Genomic DNA, 18,530 nt, shown 5'->3' with positions numbered 1-18,530 from the left:
TGAAATGGTGGGCGGCAAAAGGAAGGGAAGTGAGACAGGAGGGAGGTAGGGCAGCCAGCAGCAGCAGCCAGCTGGCCCAGGGTTGATGGCAGCATGCCTGGGAGGGAGATCCCTGGGCCCCTGCCAGTGAGTTTGAGAGGAAAGCAGCTACCGATGGTGTTAGTCAGAGTGTGAGTGCTGAGTGCTGTTCAAAGGGCTGGAGCACTTTGAACGGATTGGACTTTATCTCATTTCCTCTTTCACATAACCCCAGGGACAAGGGAGAACATTAATGAAACCCTGGAGGTGAATGGAGCCAGGTCCAGGCTGAAATGTGTAAAGAATTTCTCTCAAGAGATTTGTCTTTTTGGTCCTTTTGTACCACTCCACAGGCATAACCTTCCTGTTTGCCTGTTGTTTATTTTCCTCTGGCTGTCACTGTTCCTGTTTAATCCTTAAAGATAATAATATGCGTCGATAATGTTGAGGAAGAATGTTTTTGTTAACATTAATGTCAAACAGTGCGATAGAGTTTCTGTAATATTTTGGCTTAATACTATGCACGTGTTGCCAGCAGTAGTATTGAATGGATCAGAGACTGCTGTGATGCCTATTAGGGATGATTTTTCAGAGCTCGTGTAAGAGGCTCCAGAAGACATGCAGAAGAGTGACCACAGTTTTATGTTTGAAAATGGTGGCAAAAATAGGCTGCTGGAGAATTAAAGCTCAGTCAGCTTAATTTTGAACCTTAGCAAAGCATGAATGCAACTAACAGTCAATATACAAGTGTTTATTGAATAATACAGCATTAGAAAAAGCCACATGGATTTCTGAGAACAGATTGTTTCAAAGCAGCCAATTTTCCAGCTCTGGCAGATGAGCATGCCTCATAGACAGAAAGCAGGGAATAAATGAGTTGTATCTGCTGATGCTATCTTGCACAAAATTTCATAAGCAAACAAGAGAAAGAGGCTTTAGAATTAGAATCATGGTGATTAACTTTGTTGAGCACAAGCTTTGCAAATTCTCTTCCTCTATATATCCACCCATCCACTCTTGCCACTGGTTTGTTGCTGTCCTAGACCAGTCACAGAAGCGCTGCTGATAGCTCTTCCCGTTCCCTCATCATCCCTTTGGAAGGTTCTATTAGTTTGGACTCAGTGCTTACTTTCACTGCTGTTGACCTTGTTCAAGAGAAGAACATAGCAGTGTGGAAATGACAGTCTAGGTGAAATTGCCAGAAGGGAGGTGTGCAACTGCTTGAAAAAAAGCATTTGGGCAGGAATTCTTGTTTTGACACAGAGCCACCAATAGGACTTCCCCCTACCAGCACCTGCCGGGACACATTGCAGGAGTTCCCTCCTCTCCCACTTGTATTCAATAACTTGATTAGTGACCTGGCTGCTGCAGCTCAAAGTTGGCTTATGAAGTTTGTGGGTGTCCTTAACTTGGAGGAACATGTAGAGCTACAGGAGATGAATTAAAAATGATCTTGGTAAACTGGAGAGAGGCTTCATGATCAAGAAGTTGAAATTTCATGAAGAGAAGTGTGAGGAGTTGTACTTACGAAGGAGAATTCAAATGGCTGTGGGCTGGACCATTTGGAAGATGCATTTATATGGTGTCTTATAATGTGCATGCAGATTAAAACAGATCTTATTTTGGAAATGCTGTGTGCAAAATATAAAGAAAGGTCGACCTAGATTATTTTGAAGAGACTGTGTATTCATTACTGAAGAAGCCTGAGAGCTGTTGTCCTGCCAGAGGAGGATAACAAAGAGGCATTGTTAAAGCAGCAAAGCACTTGAAGATCGGAAAGTGTGCAGAAGCCATCAGCTGGTACATGCTGCTTAACTGAAATCTAGGAACAGAGTTGTATCCATGGATAGCAAATCTATTTTGGTGGTGACTTAGTGCATCTGTAGTCTCTGTAAGTGAAATAGCAGGAATATGATAGCCCTACACAGGAATTAGAATCATTTTTTTCTCCAAAGCATTTCCCCTTTGCAGGAGCTGTTCTGCCAGAAAGGAGATGGGTACAGCAGGATAGGTAGATGAAGTCAGAGGTCCTGAAATGGGACCCATGCTCTGATGTATCTTTGATGAGTTTGTGTCAGTTTGGCGTGAGAAGTGCCCACAGTTGTGCTAGCTGTGCAGCAGGGTGTGTGCATGTCAGCATGCAGCCTTCACAGAACCTTCCAGCTGTTATGGGCAATGTGTAGTCCTCTTGTCTTCCTCCATCACAGGCACTGCAGAGGAGGAGGCTGGGCAGAATGGCAGGGACAGTGTCTTCCTCTGGCTATGGAGATCCCGGGGTTAGGATCTGGTCCGTGTGGCTTTGGACTCTCCAGATGAAATGATAACAGTGACAAGGACCACGGGCAGACTCAAAGTAGATGAACATTAATGTGTTTGGGATTCATGAAGTAACCAGTGAGTAGTGTTTATTGGTTTTGGAGCAAATTCTATTATTTAACTAGTGAAGAAGAGAAATGCTGCTTTTACTTAGAGTAGTACTCTTGTGGAAAGGTCAAGCCTTTATCCTGTTATTCCTAAGCATGTTAGAGGAGAGGAAGCTTTTGACAGCTCCCAACATCAAATACTTCCTCTGATGAACTGCTGCGACTCCAGTCCTGCAGCTCTGGGTGTGCGATCTGCTTGTGCCTGGCACTTGGGTCCCTGCAGCCTGCTCCTGCTCCAGTTAGCTCCACTGGACCCAGGAGAGGATAATCAGGAAGGAGAGTGGGCCTAGTGTTGGAGTTGGTGTTTCCTATTGCTTCTTGGTGAGGGGCCCTCAGCCGAGCAGCCTGGTTCATCCCAGGGCTTTGCTCCAGGACTGTCTCAGGTGTAGCAGTCAAAAGCTGTATTTAAATATTGCAATGAGTTCAAGAAAAGAGAAATGGCTGACTGTCCTCTTGTCAGTTGAGAGCAGGAGATTACTTTTTTTTGGTGCCATTTCACAGAATCATAGAATGATTTGGGTTGGAAAGGACCTTTAGAGGCCATCTAGTCCAACCCCCATCTAATGAGCAGGGACATCAACTCCGTCAGGTTACTCAGAGCTCTGTCCACTCTGACCTTGAATATTTCCAGGTATAGGGCATCTACCACCACTCTGGGCAACCTGTTCCAGTGTTTCACCTCCATCATAGTGAAAAATTCCTTATTTGAACGGCTGCAATTGTGATTTTTTTGCCTGAACTTGAGTCAGGCTGGCTCGGAGGTCCGGCTTTAAGTCAATTTGCTGATAGCCTTTGATGGCTTGGGGTCAGATATTCTGAACGGCAGCTGTGATGACACTGAAAGGAAGGACTGCAAGGGGAATCCCAGGGGCTTTTTTGGCTTTTTTTCCCCCTTTCCTTGTTTTGAACATGCTTCGCCTTTACAGCCTGGCCATGAGGGGCGGGTGGCGGCGGGAAGGGTAGGGCCGGGCCAGGCGGGAGGCGCTGCGGGGGGGCAGAGCCCGTTGCGAAGGGTGTTGTGGAGAGGCGCCTGCTCGAGTCGGACCGCGGCTCTCCGGCTCCTCCTGCCGATGCAAGCGGGGCCGGGCCGGGCAGCCCACGGCATGGTCCCGGGCACGGCCCTGGAGCGGCGGGCGGCTGCAGGCGGGGGTCCTCCTGCAGGTCGGTGCCCTCCGGCTGTCGGGCAGGGATACAAATACGGATATAAATATAGTTTTCACAAAGATTCCCAGTTCCAGTGCACCCGTGACGGTGGCCGGCTGCCGCCCCCATCCCGCTGCCCTCCCTCCTCCCCAGCTCTCAGGGTTCCCCGCTGCAGCCGCACACTTGGAAGGAGCAATTTGTCTGCCAGGGAACATGCCCTGTGCCACCCTATGCCAGTGCACAGGATCACAGAATGTTTTGGGTTGGGAGGGACCTTAAAGACCATCTAGTTCCCATGGGCAGGGATACTTTCCATTAGACCAGGTTACTCAAAGCCCCATCCAACCTAGCCTTGAACACTTCCAGGGATGGGGCATCCACAACAGATTGAGGGGCCCACACTGAGGGAACATCTCACTCTTTGCTGAGATAGAGGGATGCTTCCTTTATCTTGCTCCTTTGTGCTGAGTGTGGTGCCCATTGGTCCTTGACCCTGCAGCAGCTGCTTTCACTAACATCCCTCCCTCCGCACCCAGTCTTCTCTTGGTTTGGCGCCTTGGAGAGGCTGGTAGAGGGCTCTTGTGAGAGCAAGAGATGGGCTAAAGGAGGGTGCTGCTCCTTGTGGTTGGGGTGGAGGTGAGGGAGGAACGAGTGTGTGGGGAGGGGGAAGGAAGAGCAGCAGAAGGAGAAAAGAGGAACTCGACTTGTCAGTGAGCTCCTAGATCAGTTCAGCCATCTCCTGTAAATGCCCTCAGCAAACTGGAACAGCTGAGGCATGAGTACATGTTTCCTTCTGCTTATTTTGCTTCAGGGTTGGTGATTTCATGGGGTGATGAGGCAGGCAGCTGCAGGGTGTGACTGTCTGGCTTCTCGGTCAGCTCCTGGCAATGCATGCACATCGAAGGTCTCCTTGCAGAGGGTTACCCTCGTTTCCCAAAGCAGAGAGGACACAGACTTGATGAGGAGCTGCAATGCTGAGCATCCTGGAGCAGCTCTGGCTGTCTGCCTCTGCCTGTGTTTTGCTGTTCTGGTTGGCCTGGTAGAGGAGCAAAGAAAAATACTGTGCGTCCGTGGAAGTGTGGGTCTGAAGCAATGCTTCCCTCCTGTAGTCAACTTTTGGTTGTAGAACAACTTTTTGGTCTAATTTCATGCCTAGCCCAGGTCCAGCCCCCACTCTGTTACCTCAGGACCTTCACTGTCACTGCAGAGCCACAGCTGCAGGACCCTGGTGTGAGGACCCAGCTGATGGGCTTGGCTGGACCCTTGTGACTTTGTCTAGAGCTGTTCCTGTGACTCTGCCCTGCACTTCCTCTAACACGTGGTCTGGTCAACCACAGACCACAGTGTTCTGGCAGCGCTTATTAGTGTTGTCTCTGTGAGGCTGACCTTGTCTTGCTCTCATTGGCAATAACTTTGTTAATAAGTTTTCTTTTAGCACAGCCCTTTTGGATAATTGGTTAGTGATACAGTATAGCCAACTACTGCAAAGTGAACAAAACTGAAAAAAAGTGGCATAGCCAGGCCAAACCGCTAATGAATTAGTCAAACGTGGTTTCTAACGCTTTAAAGTGTTAATTGAAGAGTTAATACTTGTTCTCCTAGTTCCCATTTAAGAGATGCTTATTCACATTCTCCATGAAGTGTTGCAGCTTTTACCATTATCATGAATCAACAAACTGTCCTTGCCTTCCTATAGAAGGGGAACTGCTTGAATATGAACAATATATGAAATAACAGTGTGTTACAGTAGTAACTGAGGCCTCTTATTCTGTACAACTGGTTTGTTGTGATTTTCTTCATCCTCGAAAACAAAATCCTCTTACCTTGACATTTGCCACATTATTTTGAGAGAAAAAGCTGTAGTGCATTCTTTCTCCTAGGATAGTAACTGTCCAGTGATAAGTTTAACAAAACTTTGCAGCTGCTTTTGTACTTGAAGAGCCTTTGCAGGAATAGATAAGAAGTTCGAATGAGGAAGCACTATGTGGTGGTATGGGAAACAGCAGCCTGGAAAGATAATTTGCATTGTTAATTTGTTCACAGAAAAGGGTTGGTGATAATGTTAAGTGGCCTGAAGACAGAAATAGGAGCAAGAAACAGGATGTAGAGAGACATGAAGGGAAAGCAAAATGAGGCTCTGTTGCTACAGCATAGCATTATTTTTTGTATATGGTGAAAGCAAGTCTTTAGGAAACTTTCCTGTCTGTCCGTTCAGGAAGCACTCTGGCAGTCACACTTCCACCATCAGAAACTTTAACTGCTAGGACTGAAGCCTGAAGCTGTACTGCTGTACAAGCAGAGTTGGGGACAAGATCTTCCTGGAGGCATATCGTGATGGCCCCTGCAGAGATCAGGTTGTGGCCTCCTTTCTTTATCACAGATGGTGAGCAAGGTTTCAGGCTCCACTTGTTACAATTCTGTGTAGCAAGTGGCGGGGGAACATTGTTCATCTTGAGGATATTGCCTCTTTAACCTGCAAAGGATTGCAGGGGGCCTTTGAGGCGTGCCAGGAATTCAGACTGCTTTAAGAAAATTTAGTTTGAGCCTCTGTCCCTACAAGAGACACAGCTTAACTCTTGTTTGGCTGTGCAGTCTGATGACCCTGACCTGCCCTAGGAGGTGATGGTTATTTTCTGTTCCCAGTTAGTCCTTGTCAGCTGAGGTTGTCAGAGATGGCAAAAGTCTCCCAGGAGATGGTGTGTGAAACTATTTGCTGTCATCTCAGAAAAGAAGAAAATAAGAGGGTATTCCTGTTTCTCAGCAGGTGGGAAGGTGGGGAGACAGGGCCTTGCCCTTCCCCTTAGTATTGACAGAGGTGCTTGTGATGGGGTGACTGTTCACTTCTCAGTGATTCCAGGGGTTACCCTTCCATGTAGGAACCTGGAACCGTGTCCCACTGTTCGCTCTCCAGATTTTGTACTTCTGTACCATAAACTGGTGGTATAACTAAAGCTGTACCCTTTTCTGTGAGGTAGAAGATTTGCTTTCTTCTCTATCTTTTTTGGTTTTGAGATGGAGAATTGATGTGACACAGTTTGTGGAGCCGAACTGTGAATTTTGATAGATTTATCCTCTTCTTTTCAGCGTTAAGTTGGGTGACAGGATGAAAGAAGGAAGTGGTTTACTGAGTCACTTCAATTTATTTTTTTAATTTTATCACAACTACCAGTAGTAACCACAGGGAGAACATGCAAACAGTGGGTATTCGATGTAAAGCTATCTATAGGAAAGGCTGCTCATTGAGAACCTGCTGCCAGCGAGGCTACAGGCTGCCAGTAAGTGTCCACGGGGTCGCTTGGGCTGAGGGTCTGGCTGTGGCGTCTGCCTCCCAAGCCTACAGCCTGGCTATGAATTGTATGGTCTTTTAGTCATTTGCAGAGAAATTCTTGGGAGCAGGATCTGTACATGGGAATGGTGATAAATGGATTTAGGAAGAGGACAGATAATAGTTTTACTTGATGGGTTTTGTTAGTCCTAAAAGCAAACGGCATGGTAACAGAGCTTTGAGCAAAGTCCTTCTGTTGTTCTTGAAATGCACAGAGGTATCCTGGTATTCCCAGTAGTTTATTATCCCTTGCTCATCGTGAGTGTTTTTAGGGACACTATTTTGTCCCCACCCAGAACAGAGCATTTGTGGTCTGTTTGAAGATCCGGTTGCTGATGGGTTTTCTTTGAGCAATGAGTTAATTGGTAGTAGCTGAGGAAGAGGACACTGTGATGGAATAACTGAACCTAAAACTAATTCCAGTGGAAGGAATAGATTTGTCTCGCTGATACAGAAGTTGTATCGCTTCTGGTATGGTTTTAGGGAGTCTTTATGTTCAGAAATCAAACACTTTTCCAGCGAAGCAAGGTTTGTACGGTAGGGTAACTGTGCTTTTTTGGTTTAAGGCTTTGCTCTAATTTAAGAATCTTAAGTGTGTTTTTCGTGTACTTTAAAATATTATGAAAAATCCATAATAAATCGTATTTTTATGTTTTATGCTGAATCAAAAAATAATTTTTACAGCATTAAGGGAAGGGAGGATGGCATTTCCATTTTACATTATCCTGAATGTCCAGAATTAATTACTTTAATTTCTTTTGTGCTGTGAATTTTTTCTCAGTATTGATTTTTCTGCTTGGATACAGATTGCAAGTTCTAATAATTTTGAAACCAAAGTGTATATATTTAAAAATTAGGATTTGTTTGAGTCACTAAAAACTGAACCTTGTTTGTGTTTTTTAAGTGTTTACATGTATTCAGCTTTATTTTTTGTAGATATATGATCTACCTTCTGTACTTTGGTTTAGAGAGTACATTAGTTCTTACACTAGAAACCATCATCATACTGCAGGTTTCAGAGCTTTTAAAGATGATAATCACTGTTCTCTACCTTTCTTGGAAATGCTGGTCAGAGTATAGGAGCAATTTTCAGTATGTATGACCTCCTATGCTATCCCAAGTGTTTTCTCTGTGCCCCCACTGCCTCCTCCTCCTCCCCTTTCCTCTGTGTTTTCCCTGCCTTGTTTTTTTGGGCAGTAGATACTGTGTGAGGTGGCTGTATGGTGTGTTCACAGGCATACAGCCTGTGAACAGTTGCTTCTTCTGGGCTGCTAAATTGACCATCCCTTGACATTTGGCTCATCACTCTTATGACCATCAGCATTCAAAGGCTCTGGAGCTCAGGGTTGGATTCTCCTTCTAAAACAGCAGCACTTGAAGCCATAAAGTAGTGTCACATACTACTTTGATGATTGTATTTGGTTGTGTGCCAGGAGGTGGTGGTGCATTCAAGCATGTGCACATTGCCAGCGTCACCAGCGCCTCTTTTGTCCTTCTCAGAGGGAGTGTACTGTATTTTCTCCTTGGCAGTCTAATGTCATTTCAGTGTAAGGAACACAAAACCTTGATGAGAAGCTTTTCTTTCTCTACTTGTAATTAGCATTAGTCATTTGAAATTATTCATGAGGTGGAAAACAAAGGGGCCAGGAGAATAATTGCTGGGCAGTCAACAGTGAAAGCAGTTCATAGGCTGCTGTAGTTTTGTTTGCATTTATTTAATCCTGATGAGTGATGTTTTGGAGAAAAATTAAGATTGCCTAATACTCCTATTCCTTCACTGAAAGGGCAAAGTCAGTTTGGGACCTGTTTTGAGATCTCCCACTGGCTCTCCAGCCATACCAAGTCTCAGCAATTGCCCATCTGAAACGGCTTAGTTTACCTTTCTGCATGCCTGGAAGGGCTTATTGGCTTTCAGGGCACAAACCCAGCCATCAGAGCAGGTGATTCCTTGGGATATCTGAGGCAGCAGCTCCCCAGGCAATTTCCTTCATTTGCCATCCATTTTTAAGTTCTGCTTCTGTCTTGTTTGTTTGTTTGTCTGTTTGGAGATTGTTGTTGTTTTGTTTGATTTTTGATTTGGGAGTTATTTTGGGGTTTTTGTTTTGTTTTCAACTTGGAGGCTTCTTCGGTCTTTTGTAGCATCTACTGGGAAACTTCTACTGCAAAAAGTAGAAGCCCCAGCACCTGGGGCTTGTCCTCATGTCTAAAGACGTTTTATCCCACCACAGTAGAATAAAGTAAACCTTCCAGACAATATCTACAGTAGTAGAATGCAAGCAGAAGTCACCTTGTTTAAAGATAAGACTTTTAAGTCTCCTTTTTTTCAGGTTTAGGATCTTCAGGCATCATAAACAGGGGTACTTAAATGTAAAAGGTGTATTTCTGACTGAGTTTGAAAATCTCTGTTGGGAAGAGGCTTTTAGTTTCAAGACAGTAAAAATTATTCTGAATGGAAGGTCCTGGATCCAGAAAATGCAGATCAGTAATTGCTTGTGTTTTTCCACATCCTCTAGGCTATGACAATAAATATAAATGGTGAATTTATTGGATATCCCTTCCCTCCTCTTTTTGGTGTGGTTTTTTTTTCTTTCTCTTTTTGAAGTTGTTAGCCCATGGAATACAGGGTCAATATGAGTGGCTGCACCCATCTTAAAGCTTCAACCGCTTGCCAGCTTGTTTATCACTTTTTTTTAAAGAGGCTTATGTACAAATGGCAGGACAAAACTGATTCATGCTGTGTCCCATGGTTTCTTCTTTACACACCTACTCATGCACGGATCATCCACTGATTAAGAGTGTAAATTGCTAGCTGTAATGCTAGCCTGCATCTTCAGCCGCTGGTCTGTCATTCCTCTCAGCTCTCAGTTTGGTCCCGGTCTGAATTATTAAAGCGTATGTGGGTTAATCTGTACCTCCTGCTGGCTGTAGAGAGAAATACTGGCACAGGGAAAAAAGTCAGCATTTTCCCAGTAGAGGGAGGTGTTGTAAAGCTCAAAGTAGGTTTGTGCTTGCTGGAGAAAAGTCTGCCTTTTGCAGGTTTTTTTTTTCTGTTGAATTTAGGAATTCACGGAGCAGCACATCCAGAGAGCTTGGAGAAGGAAGGCAAAAGACCTAGCTTCACCTTCAGGCAGACAGAAGATATTCTCATATTTTCTTTTATTTTTTTTTGTTGTTGTCATTGGAATAGGATAGTTGGAATAAAAGCAGGGATATCTCTGCCTCGCTTCACCGAAACCTTGTGGCCCATCAGCAGTGGAGGTGGAGATGTTTTTGGTACTGACAGGTTGAGAAAGGATCCCCATGCTTACCATAACAGCCCCCCTGCCTTTGCTTTAACCTCTGAAATCCCAAAAGACTTCAGTGGGTTGAGTGCATCACTGCTCTGGAGAGTGTTGAGCACACCACAGAATCATAAAATGGTTTGGTTGGAAGGGATCTTAGAGATCATCTAGTTGCAACCCCCACACCATGGGCAGGGACAGCTTCCATTAGACCAGGCTGCAACGGTCATGTAGTTTTTTATTTTACATTGTATGGCAGGGACAGCCATCCATAGAAGAGATTTAACAAAAACTAGCAACTGCTGTTAAATTGCAACAAACATGCTTGGTCAGCTGAAGCATGGACATAAATCCAAAGATCTGCTTTGTAGTGTCCACAATTTAGTTCAGTGCCTCAGTACTTAGCCTAGTCCAGAAATTAAATATGCATACTTCAGGGTTGATCAATCACTAAGTAGAACCAAGCAAGAAACATCAAAACAGATGTTGGAGTCACATTAGACAAGGAAGAAAACATGTAATTAGTTAATTATTTAACTCTTTGAATCAACAATTAAGTCTCTCATGAAGTTTAGGAATTTTAGTTTCAAGGTATATGTCCTTAGATTTGTGGCTTGATATTCTCTTCGTGCATTTCATTTTATCACTACCTGCCCTAGCAGGGGCCCATGGTACAGTATGCTATTCCTTGACACCCAAACCAACCTGCAGGGTCTCACCTCCACAGCTTACTTCAGAGAGGCATGAAGGTTCATTTGCACCAGCGCGTCAGCTGGGTGCTTCAGGGGTTCTTGCAAAACTGCTAGAACAGTTATTGCCACCTTCCTTCATGTGCTCCAGTGAGTCCTTCACTGATGTACAAACCTTTTCCTTCACTTTAAAGTGTGCTTTTCTTCCAAACCTTGTGAAAAATAGTAGAAAACCGTCACTCTTGGACTCATTCATCTGGAAACTTATTCCACTGATAAGCTGGGTTAGCAATGAGGGGATGGAGGAACATCCTCCCCTTTTAACATGCAGCCACCTTTGAACTGTGTGCACACTACGGGCATTCCTATATTTTTCTTTTAACACTCTTCTGATTATTTTTTTGCCTGTTTATGCTGTCCTGACAACAGTTTTTTCTATTGCTTTGAAAATCTTCAACTAAATTTCATTGAAATTTGGTAGTTTCTTCAAAGTTTGAAAAAAAAATAAAACCAAGAACCACCAGAAAAAAACCAATGCACTAGAGCAAATAAAAGATCAAACATATTGATAAAGAGCTTTCTGTGTGGAATGAGAGACCTAAAACTTTGTCTTTTCTGGTTAACATAGTTAATGTGCATTCTCTGTAGTACAGGCTCATGAAGAAATGTATTGAATTTGAAGCACTTGGCAGTATTTTTGTTATTCCTTGATTCAACTACATGTTTTCCACAGCCCTTTGAACATAGCATAAAGTAACCAGGCATAACTTGTCCATCTTAAAATGTTTTTAAATTGGAAAATTCTGCTGAATACCTACACTCACCAGAACAGCAGTACTTTCACAGAAATTTAAGGAGCACTGCAGGCCTGGTATATCAAGATAAATGCTCTGCAGGACTGCAGTGAAAAGTCAACTGTGAGCATTGTCCCATGTAATAAAAAGTGCTTGTGATGAATGAAGGACTCCATACTTCTATCTTGGTTCCACCTTTTGCTGGTGATATTTTCATCTGCTAAAAGGCTGATAACACTATGCTTATCCATCAGATTGCAGTAGCAAAGTTAGCTTTTTCTGTGGGCATGAGGAAGCTCAGTTGCATGAGGGAAGAGTCATGCACTGGAAAATGAAGAGTAAACTTTGAAAGTACAGGACATACAAGAAGGCTGCGTGTTACTGGTAAAAAGAAAAAACTGTGGTAACTTGGCCAGTCCTCAGAAATTCTGATGGAATGTGAAAGGTCCAAATGGCCCCATCCCACGCGAGAAGAATGTAATCTCTCGAAAAAGGAATTATAAACAGCAGATCAGGCCTGGAAGGTAAAAAGGGGTGTGGGGAGCAGGAGGCACTCTCAGGGAAAGTTCTTCCTGCAGAGCCAGGTCCGTCCAAGTTGCTTTCTGGCAGTCTTTAGGCAACTCAGTGGAGAAATGTCATTTGTGTTTTGCAGCATCTCTCAGAAAAACCTCCCTTATATTTGATACTCAGAAGTTAAGGTTTGACTGTTTGGGTAAATTCAGATTTGAAACCTTGTCTCTTGTGAGTATTGGTGGACAAACCCACAAGGCAGAAAAGGAGTCTGGTTTGCATTTCTTCTTGTAGAAAGCTTTCAGCTTGTTCTCAAGTCCTCCAAGAAAGTATTTTCTAAATCATCTTAGACCCCTGTTGAAGTTTGCTGGAGAAGCCTGTGAAATAATAATCCTCCCAGGTCTTATTTTAAAAACCTAAACATCTTGCTCTCCTTTATATTGAAGTGGATTTGATCTGTATAACAACTCATTTTTGTCTGTGAACTCCTTGTATTCCTTCAATTTTCATACTCTGTCTGGTGGTATTAGTTGTAAATTGATACTAGTTTGGAGCAGCTCTGGTTTTCAAGGGCATTTGAGTAAAAGCTGTTGTTCCATAGGCTGCCCAAGGACAGTGCTTACTCATGCAAATAAATGTAAGTTTTAATGTGATGTGCTTCACACTAATGCAACCTGCAGCAAAGCGGGTGAAGCTTTGTCCTTTAATTTTTTATAGGCTTATGTTGTGTTTAATACAAAAGTATTCAGTATTTGCTGAACAGTCTTATTCACTGTACTGAATAAGAATCTATGAACACACATGTAGGTAAGAGTTCAATTTCAATAGCTTACAAAGAGCTTTTTCACAGAAAAAATCTACTCTGTCATCACTTTTTAGATTATTATTATTATTATCTAAAATTGATCATTTGAACAAAGATAAATCATTGGTACACAGATATTTAAAACAGAAAATAAACTGCAATGTATAAAAGCTGCTGTGCCATGAGCATGTCATGTGCTGTCCTTAACCTTCACTCATAACAGCGTTAACTTTTCATCAAATTGCTGATTAATTGGCTGCTGAGAATTGGCATTTAATTAGGTTTAAGCTTATCCTACTGCATATGGAGAAACAATTTAAAATATTTCATTTAATACTGGAATGCAGCATGTTTAGGCAAATACTGTGATTTTTCCCTTTTATTTTCTGGGGACAGGAGCTCAGATGTATCCTTCTTGTTGACAGTTCAGTGCACGCAACCTTCTAATATCATATAAATCACTTCGAATTTTTGCAACCATTATCTGTTTGGCATGTTATGTGATTACTTTTCCAAAACAATTTCTGTTATTTTTCCATTGTGTGATTAATATTGTATGTTGATGACATTCCAGACTGAAGCACATTGATAGTATTATATAAATTACCGTGTTTGTGTTCAGTCTGGTCTTAACAAAATTGGTGTCAAGTGATATACCCAGTATTACCTATGTAACACTTTTTTTTGTTACAGGAGTTGAAAAATACTCTTACACGTATTCTGCTACAAAATAAACACTTTAATAATGAACTGTGTAATTCATACCACATAGAACTTGTTTCCTATCCTAGTCAAAACAGTCCTTGCAAATTATTAGGTTTCTTGGCTTTTATTAAATGCAAGCTCATTGAAAAAACACTCTGAATTAAGTTTTTGTTTATATATGTCGAGCATAATGTCAAAGACATTGTAAAAATTTTTCAAGAAGCAATAAGCTGTTTGAAGCCTCCTGAAATGAAACGTTTTATATATTACTAGAAAATTACTAAGTGAGATGAGACACAGAGCTTGCTTGCAAAATTCCCTGCTAACTACCTTCTTGCCTTTCAGGAAACCTTAAGCACTTCCATTCCTGTTTTACAATTACATGGGACAGTCCATCACTACAAGATGTGACAAATGGTTGCAGCAGTGGTGTTTTGATAGCTGAGAGTAGGAAGAAAATTACATTGTGGTTTTCTTCTGATTTCTAAGGTGGGTGGAAAAGAGGAATTTCTGACAAGCACGGTGCTGTTGTGTTTCCAAAAGAATATTTTAATGCTAGTTACTGAAGTTACTTTGTGGCACACTTTTCTGCCTTAACCTCCCCGACAGAGTTTGCCAACGTGTTTGAGTAACTGGGAATTTTCAGAAGTCTACTGACTTTCCTTTTGTCATAAATTATAGCGGGAAAGAGTTAACAGCTCATTGCAGTCCTGGAGATGTGTAGCTTCTTGCCGAGGCGCTGGGAGAGCCGCCTGCTTTGCCCAGCACAGGGCAGGGTCATGCCTGTCAGAGCAGGGAGAGTTTGAGGAAAGCTGGAGGGAAGGGGGTGAGCTTGTCGCAGGCATCCCTTAGGTGTGATCCACCGATAAAGGAAATGTGGTGCCCTTTGGGAGGGTGTGTACCTATGAGAAACAGGAAGCTCAGCGGCGGCTGCCTGCCTGCCCTGCCTGCAGAGGTTGGTCGCTCCGGCGGGCGCAGGTGTGCCGACACACCGCCCAGCCACTTCTCTCCAGGCATCTTGGCAGCCACACTCCTCGGCAGCAACATCTGGAAGAGGCGGGGGGAAAGAAACCCAACCCAAAGCCAAAACACCCCCCCACACACACCTTTAAAAAAAACAACAGCCCTTCAGGTAGAGGAATATGACGGCCTTGCAGCTGAAAGAGTTGTCACATTCAGGTCTGTACAGGAGGAGACGGGATCGCCCCGATAGTGTCCTGCCCGGGTCACACGAAGAGAATCTCAGGTGAGTGTGAACGGCTGGGGCACTGAGCCCTTCTCTGCTGCCCGCTTTTTTCGGTAATTTTAACAAACAAAACGCAAACACAGATGTGGAAAGTCACTGCAAAACACGTGCTTTGAGAAGCAGTCCCGAAGCACTACAGGAAAAACCTTGAAGGAGAGATAACAGGAGCCATACAGCGACCTTGTGCATACTGGCAGTGGTATGACAGCCTTTCCTGACTCTGTGAAGGGCAAATGTTAGCCAGTGTTTGCTTCTGGATCCCTTCTGACAGCCAGCATTGCAAGTAAATAAACTTTTCAGAGCCTGGCAACTTTACTTGGTCTGCTTTGAAGCTAGTTCTTGGTCACCCAGGTGCTGTGGGTTGTACTGCTTCTTGGGGGTCTTGGCGTAGTCCCTGTGCCAGGCTGGTCTTGTGGAGCTGGGGTGGCTGCTGGGCTCTGGCTTTCTTCATGGGGGGTTCTTTGTTGCGGAAAGGGCTTTAGACAAAAGAATGCAGCAGGACCACTTAACCTGACCTTACTCAGGAAGGGTGACCAAAAATCGGAAAGCCATTTAGTGTCTGGGATTTTCTTCCTGATGCTATGAACCTTTTGAAAAGAGTAACAGTGAATTTGCAAAAAGCGACTGTTTGGAGCAGGAAGATTAAAGAATTGTTTGTAACCTAAGAGCAGACACCAAAAAAAAAAAAGTAAAAATGCAAAGGTGTTTTTATAAGTGCGCTCGGACTGAAAGCAATCTGTTTCCACTTCATGCTCCTCAGAAAAGGAATCTTGTGTGTCTGCTAACAAAAGCCTCTGTGGAGAGGAAGTACTTCCTATCTCCTAATGCCTGTCTCATTGTATTTTTAGATTATTTTTCCTTGGTGGTTGTTCTGCATCAGTTTGGAGTGCTGTGCAAGTTAAAAGGTTTTTGTTACTGCGTTTTTGTTAACTGAGTTAGCAATTTCAGAAGAATGGTAATTCAGATCTGAGAGACTTGCCCTTTGGTTATAACTAAGCACGTTAATTAAAAATTATTGTGGCAAAATGCATGATTGTAACGTACTAAGATTATTTGCCATGAAATATCAGAAATATCAGATCACTTCTAGGAACGTGTTAACTTGCAGGTTTGATATGTGTACTTGGTATCTATCTGTAGTATTAATTCTGAATTGATTTCCTAGATGGATTTCTAATAGCATGAGGAGTATGTATTATTTTCACATAACTGTAGATAAAAGACTAACCAGACTAAGTAGAGTAAGAGATGTCCAGAGATTCTTGACTTTCTTATATTTAGTTTCTTTTATACAAAACTAGCCATGAGGAAGAATAGCTCTATTAAGGGGGGAGAAGCTGCTTTTTAAAGCATATACATAAACATGAGTACTAGCTCTCTCTGGTTGTGTTGCTGTTATTAGCATGCACATCCAAGATGGGAATAACACCATTTTGGGCTGGATAGGAGGAAGGGGTGGGTTGTCTGCACCAGTATAAGTCTAGACGTTTTGACCTCCTAAGATGATCATCCTAAGAGATGAGAAATATGTGAAACAGGGATCAATCTAGAGAAATAAAATCCAAGCTGGAGGAAATAGCAAATCAGAGGACAGGTGAATCAACTCAGGTCAGGGTGTTAGAGGTACAAGAGGGTGAATAGAGCATGGTCAGATGATGCTCCTAGAGCAGGGGTCAGCATGTACCTACAGGCAGAGCTTATCCTGTATTTGCTAATAGCTTAAGCTGATTCTTATTTAAACTAAACCTTGCTCCTTCCTAATCCATTTTGTGATATTTCAGTGTGTTGCCAGGCAGCCTTATTTGTCAGTTTTATTTCATTCTCCATGACAAAAGGTTATGGCATTATAAATACAAAATAATGACATAACAACAGGGCAAAGAACTGTTGGGAACAAAGAGGAAAAGCTCATTAGTTTTCTAAAACTGGAAGCCTTTAGCTTTTTCCATGTGTTCTCCCCAGTGACACTTAGATGCCTGTCCTTAGCAAATACTTTCAGGGTATCTAAAGTCCACAAGGAATACACAAGGTTTCTTTAATGTCTACTGCGTATAGGTTGTCATCCATGGCTTTGCAATCCCCTCCCATAGTGTCTCTCTCCAGTTCTTTGTTCTAATGCCTTTGTGTTTTGTTTTACATACATATTAACCCACGTGTTAAATAATATTAGCCCTTGAGCAACAGTTAACTGAAAGCTGCTTTTTTGGTTCACGTACCCTACTTTTCTAATCCTGAACCAATATGTACTTGAGATGCCAATTTCCTCAGGATAGCCTGTGAGAATTTCTGTATTGGGGGAAAAAAAGTAAGATTTAAATCATCCTTTGTTAAGGTCATACATGGTATTTGCCAGTTTTCATTTTAGAGCCTTTTACACCTTACCACAGTATGAGATTTTTCTCTGCAGCCTTTTTTGGGGTATGTGTCTCCTTTGGTGGTGGTTTCCTAGAATCTATTCTGGGCTGTTGCTCTGGTAAGGCAAAAAGAGCAGTAAGTAACCCATCAGACAGCTGCTTATGCCTTCTCCTTGACTGCAGGGTGTCTTGCGCTGCCTCTGCTCTGCTGCTGCAAGTACCACTGTAGTTGCAGCTCCTGGGTCTGGCCATTGCAGCAGGAGCTGGATGCTGCTCCTTGGGATGGGGACTTGTGTTGCCCGCAAACTGCAACTGATACATGGCCAAATGTTGGCACTGTCAGTGCTGCAAAGCAGCTTGGTGGGGCTTGGCACCAAAATTCCTCCTTTGCTCTTTCCTGGGAACATCAGTGTCATTTGTACTTAAAACACCTGAGATTACTAATGATTAGGACACTGTGAAGCAACGTACTGAAACTCCTAAATGTGCACCAGAACAAAGATTTATCACATACATTTAATTTTCCAGAAGCCAAAATTTCTTGAAACAATTGTCTTTACAGTATAAAAATAATTTTCTGTGTTGACACAGTTTCTTGATAGGTTGTGTGCCAAGGGGCTTTGGGCTCTGCAACAGGATTCTGAGCTTTAGCTTCTGCGTCTGTGTCCACTGATGTCACTGCACCCAAACGTTTGACCCTCATCATCGTCTTCCAGATCTGCTATTCAGTTTATGATGAGTCAGTCGCTTTGCAGGAAAGACTCTTTGCAGGAGTATAATTTGGCTCTTTCCATTAAGTTTTATAGCTTGTCAGATTTCCCTTTACAATAGAAGCTCCTAAATGAATGTTTAAATTTAACAGAGGCTCTCCAAACACCTCTTGCTCTAGCAAATAGGTGCCAGGTCATCTTGAGGGGAACTCATCTCAGGCGATTGTAGCTATCTGTGAGGCTCAATTTACGAGCAGCAGAGCTTGTTTTAGTGCACGGGTTTGCTCTTTTTGCCCATGCACTTGCTGTGATTGCATTGCATTGCTTTTGCTACCCTGCTGCAGTTTGCAGGCTGGGGCTTGGGGCTAGCTCAGAATCTGCCCCAGGTACCTCACTGTTGCAGGTGGTACAATGTGGTGGCCAAGCAGGTGAGCTGTCCCACTGGCAGCAGTGAGGACCTGGGGGGGCTGGGAAGGACTGCCAGAGTCCATCCAGTGCAGGAGGATGAGGACATTTCAAGGGAAGCC

The 18,530-nt window shown here is 43.2% G+C and overlaps 1 protein-coding gene across 5 annotated transcripts in view; it reads left to right on the top strand.

Annotated features, from left to right (window-relative positions):
* LIMS1 (LIM zinc finger domain containing 1) overlaps positions 1-18,530 on the top strand; it is a 70,387-nt gene that overhangs the window by 21,561 nt on the left and 30,296 nt on the right. The window contains exon 1 of one of the 5 annotated variants that reach the window (XM_027643500.1): positions 6,761-6,859. The exons of 2 other annotated variants lie outside the window; for them this stretch is intronic. Coding sequence is in view for 2 of the 3 variants with exons in the window: in XM_027643483.1 (XP_027499284.1) it covers positions 14,836-14,939 (104 nt within the window). In the remaining variant the exon portion in view is untranslated. Of the gene's footprint in view, positions 1-6,760; positions 6,860-14,720; positions 14,940-18,530 lie in introns of those variants that run through there. 2 more of the 5 variants (XM_027643483.1, XM_027643494.1) reach the window with 2 other exon arrangements.

Source organism: Corapipo altera, unplaced genomic scaffold (assembly GCF_003945725.1).
Source record: "Corapipo altera isolate COAL_440 unplaced genomic scaffold, ASM394572v1 0, whole genome shotgun sequence".
In the NCBI taxonomy this organism is placed as follows: Eukaryota; Metazoa; Chordata; class Aves; order Passeriformes; family Pipridae; genus Corapipo; species Corapipo altera.
Note: the sequence above shows the minus strand (reverse complement) of the source record. Positions and strands in the feature narration are given on the sequence as shown.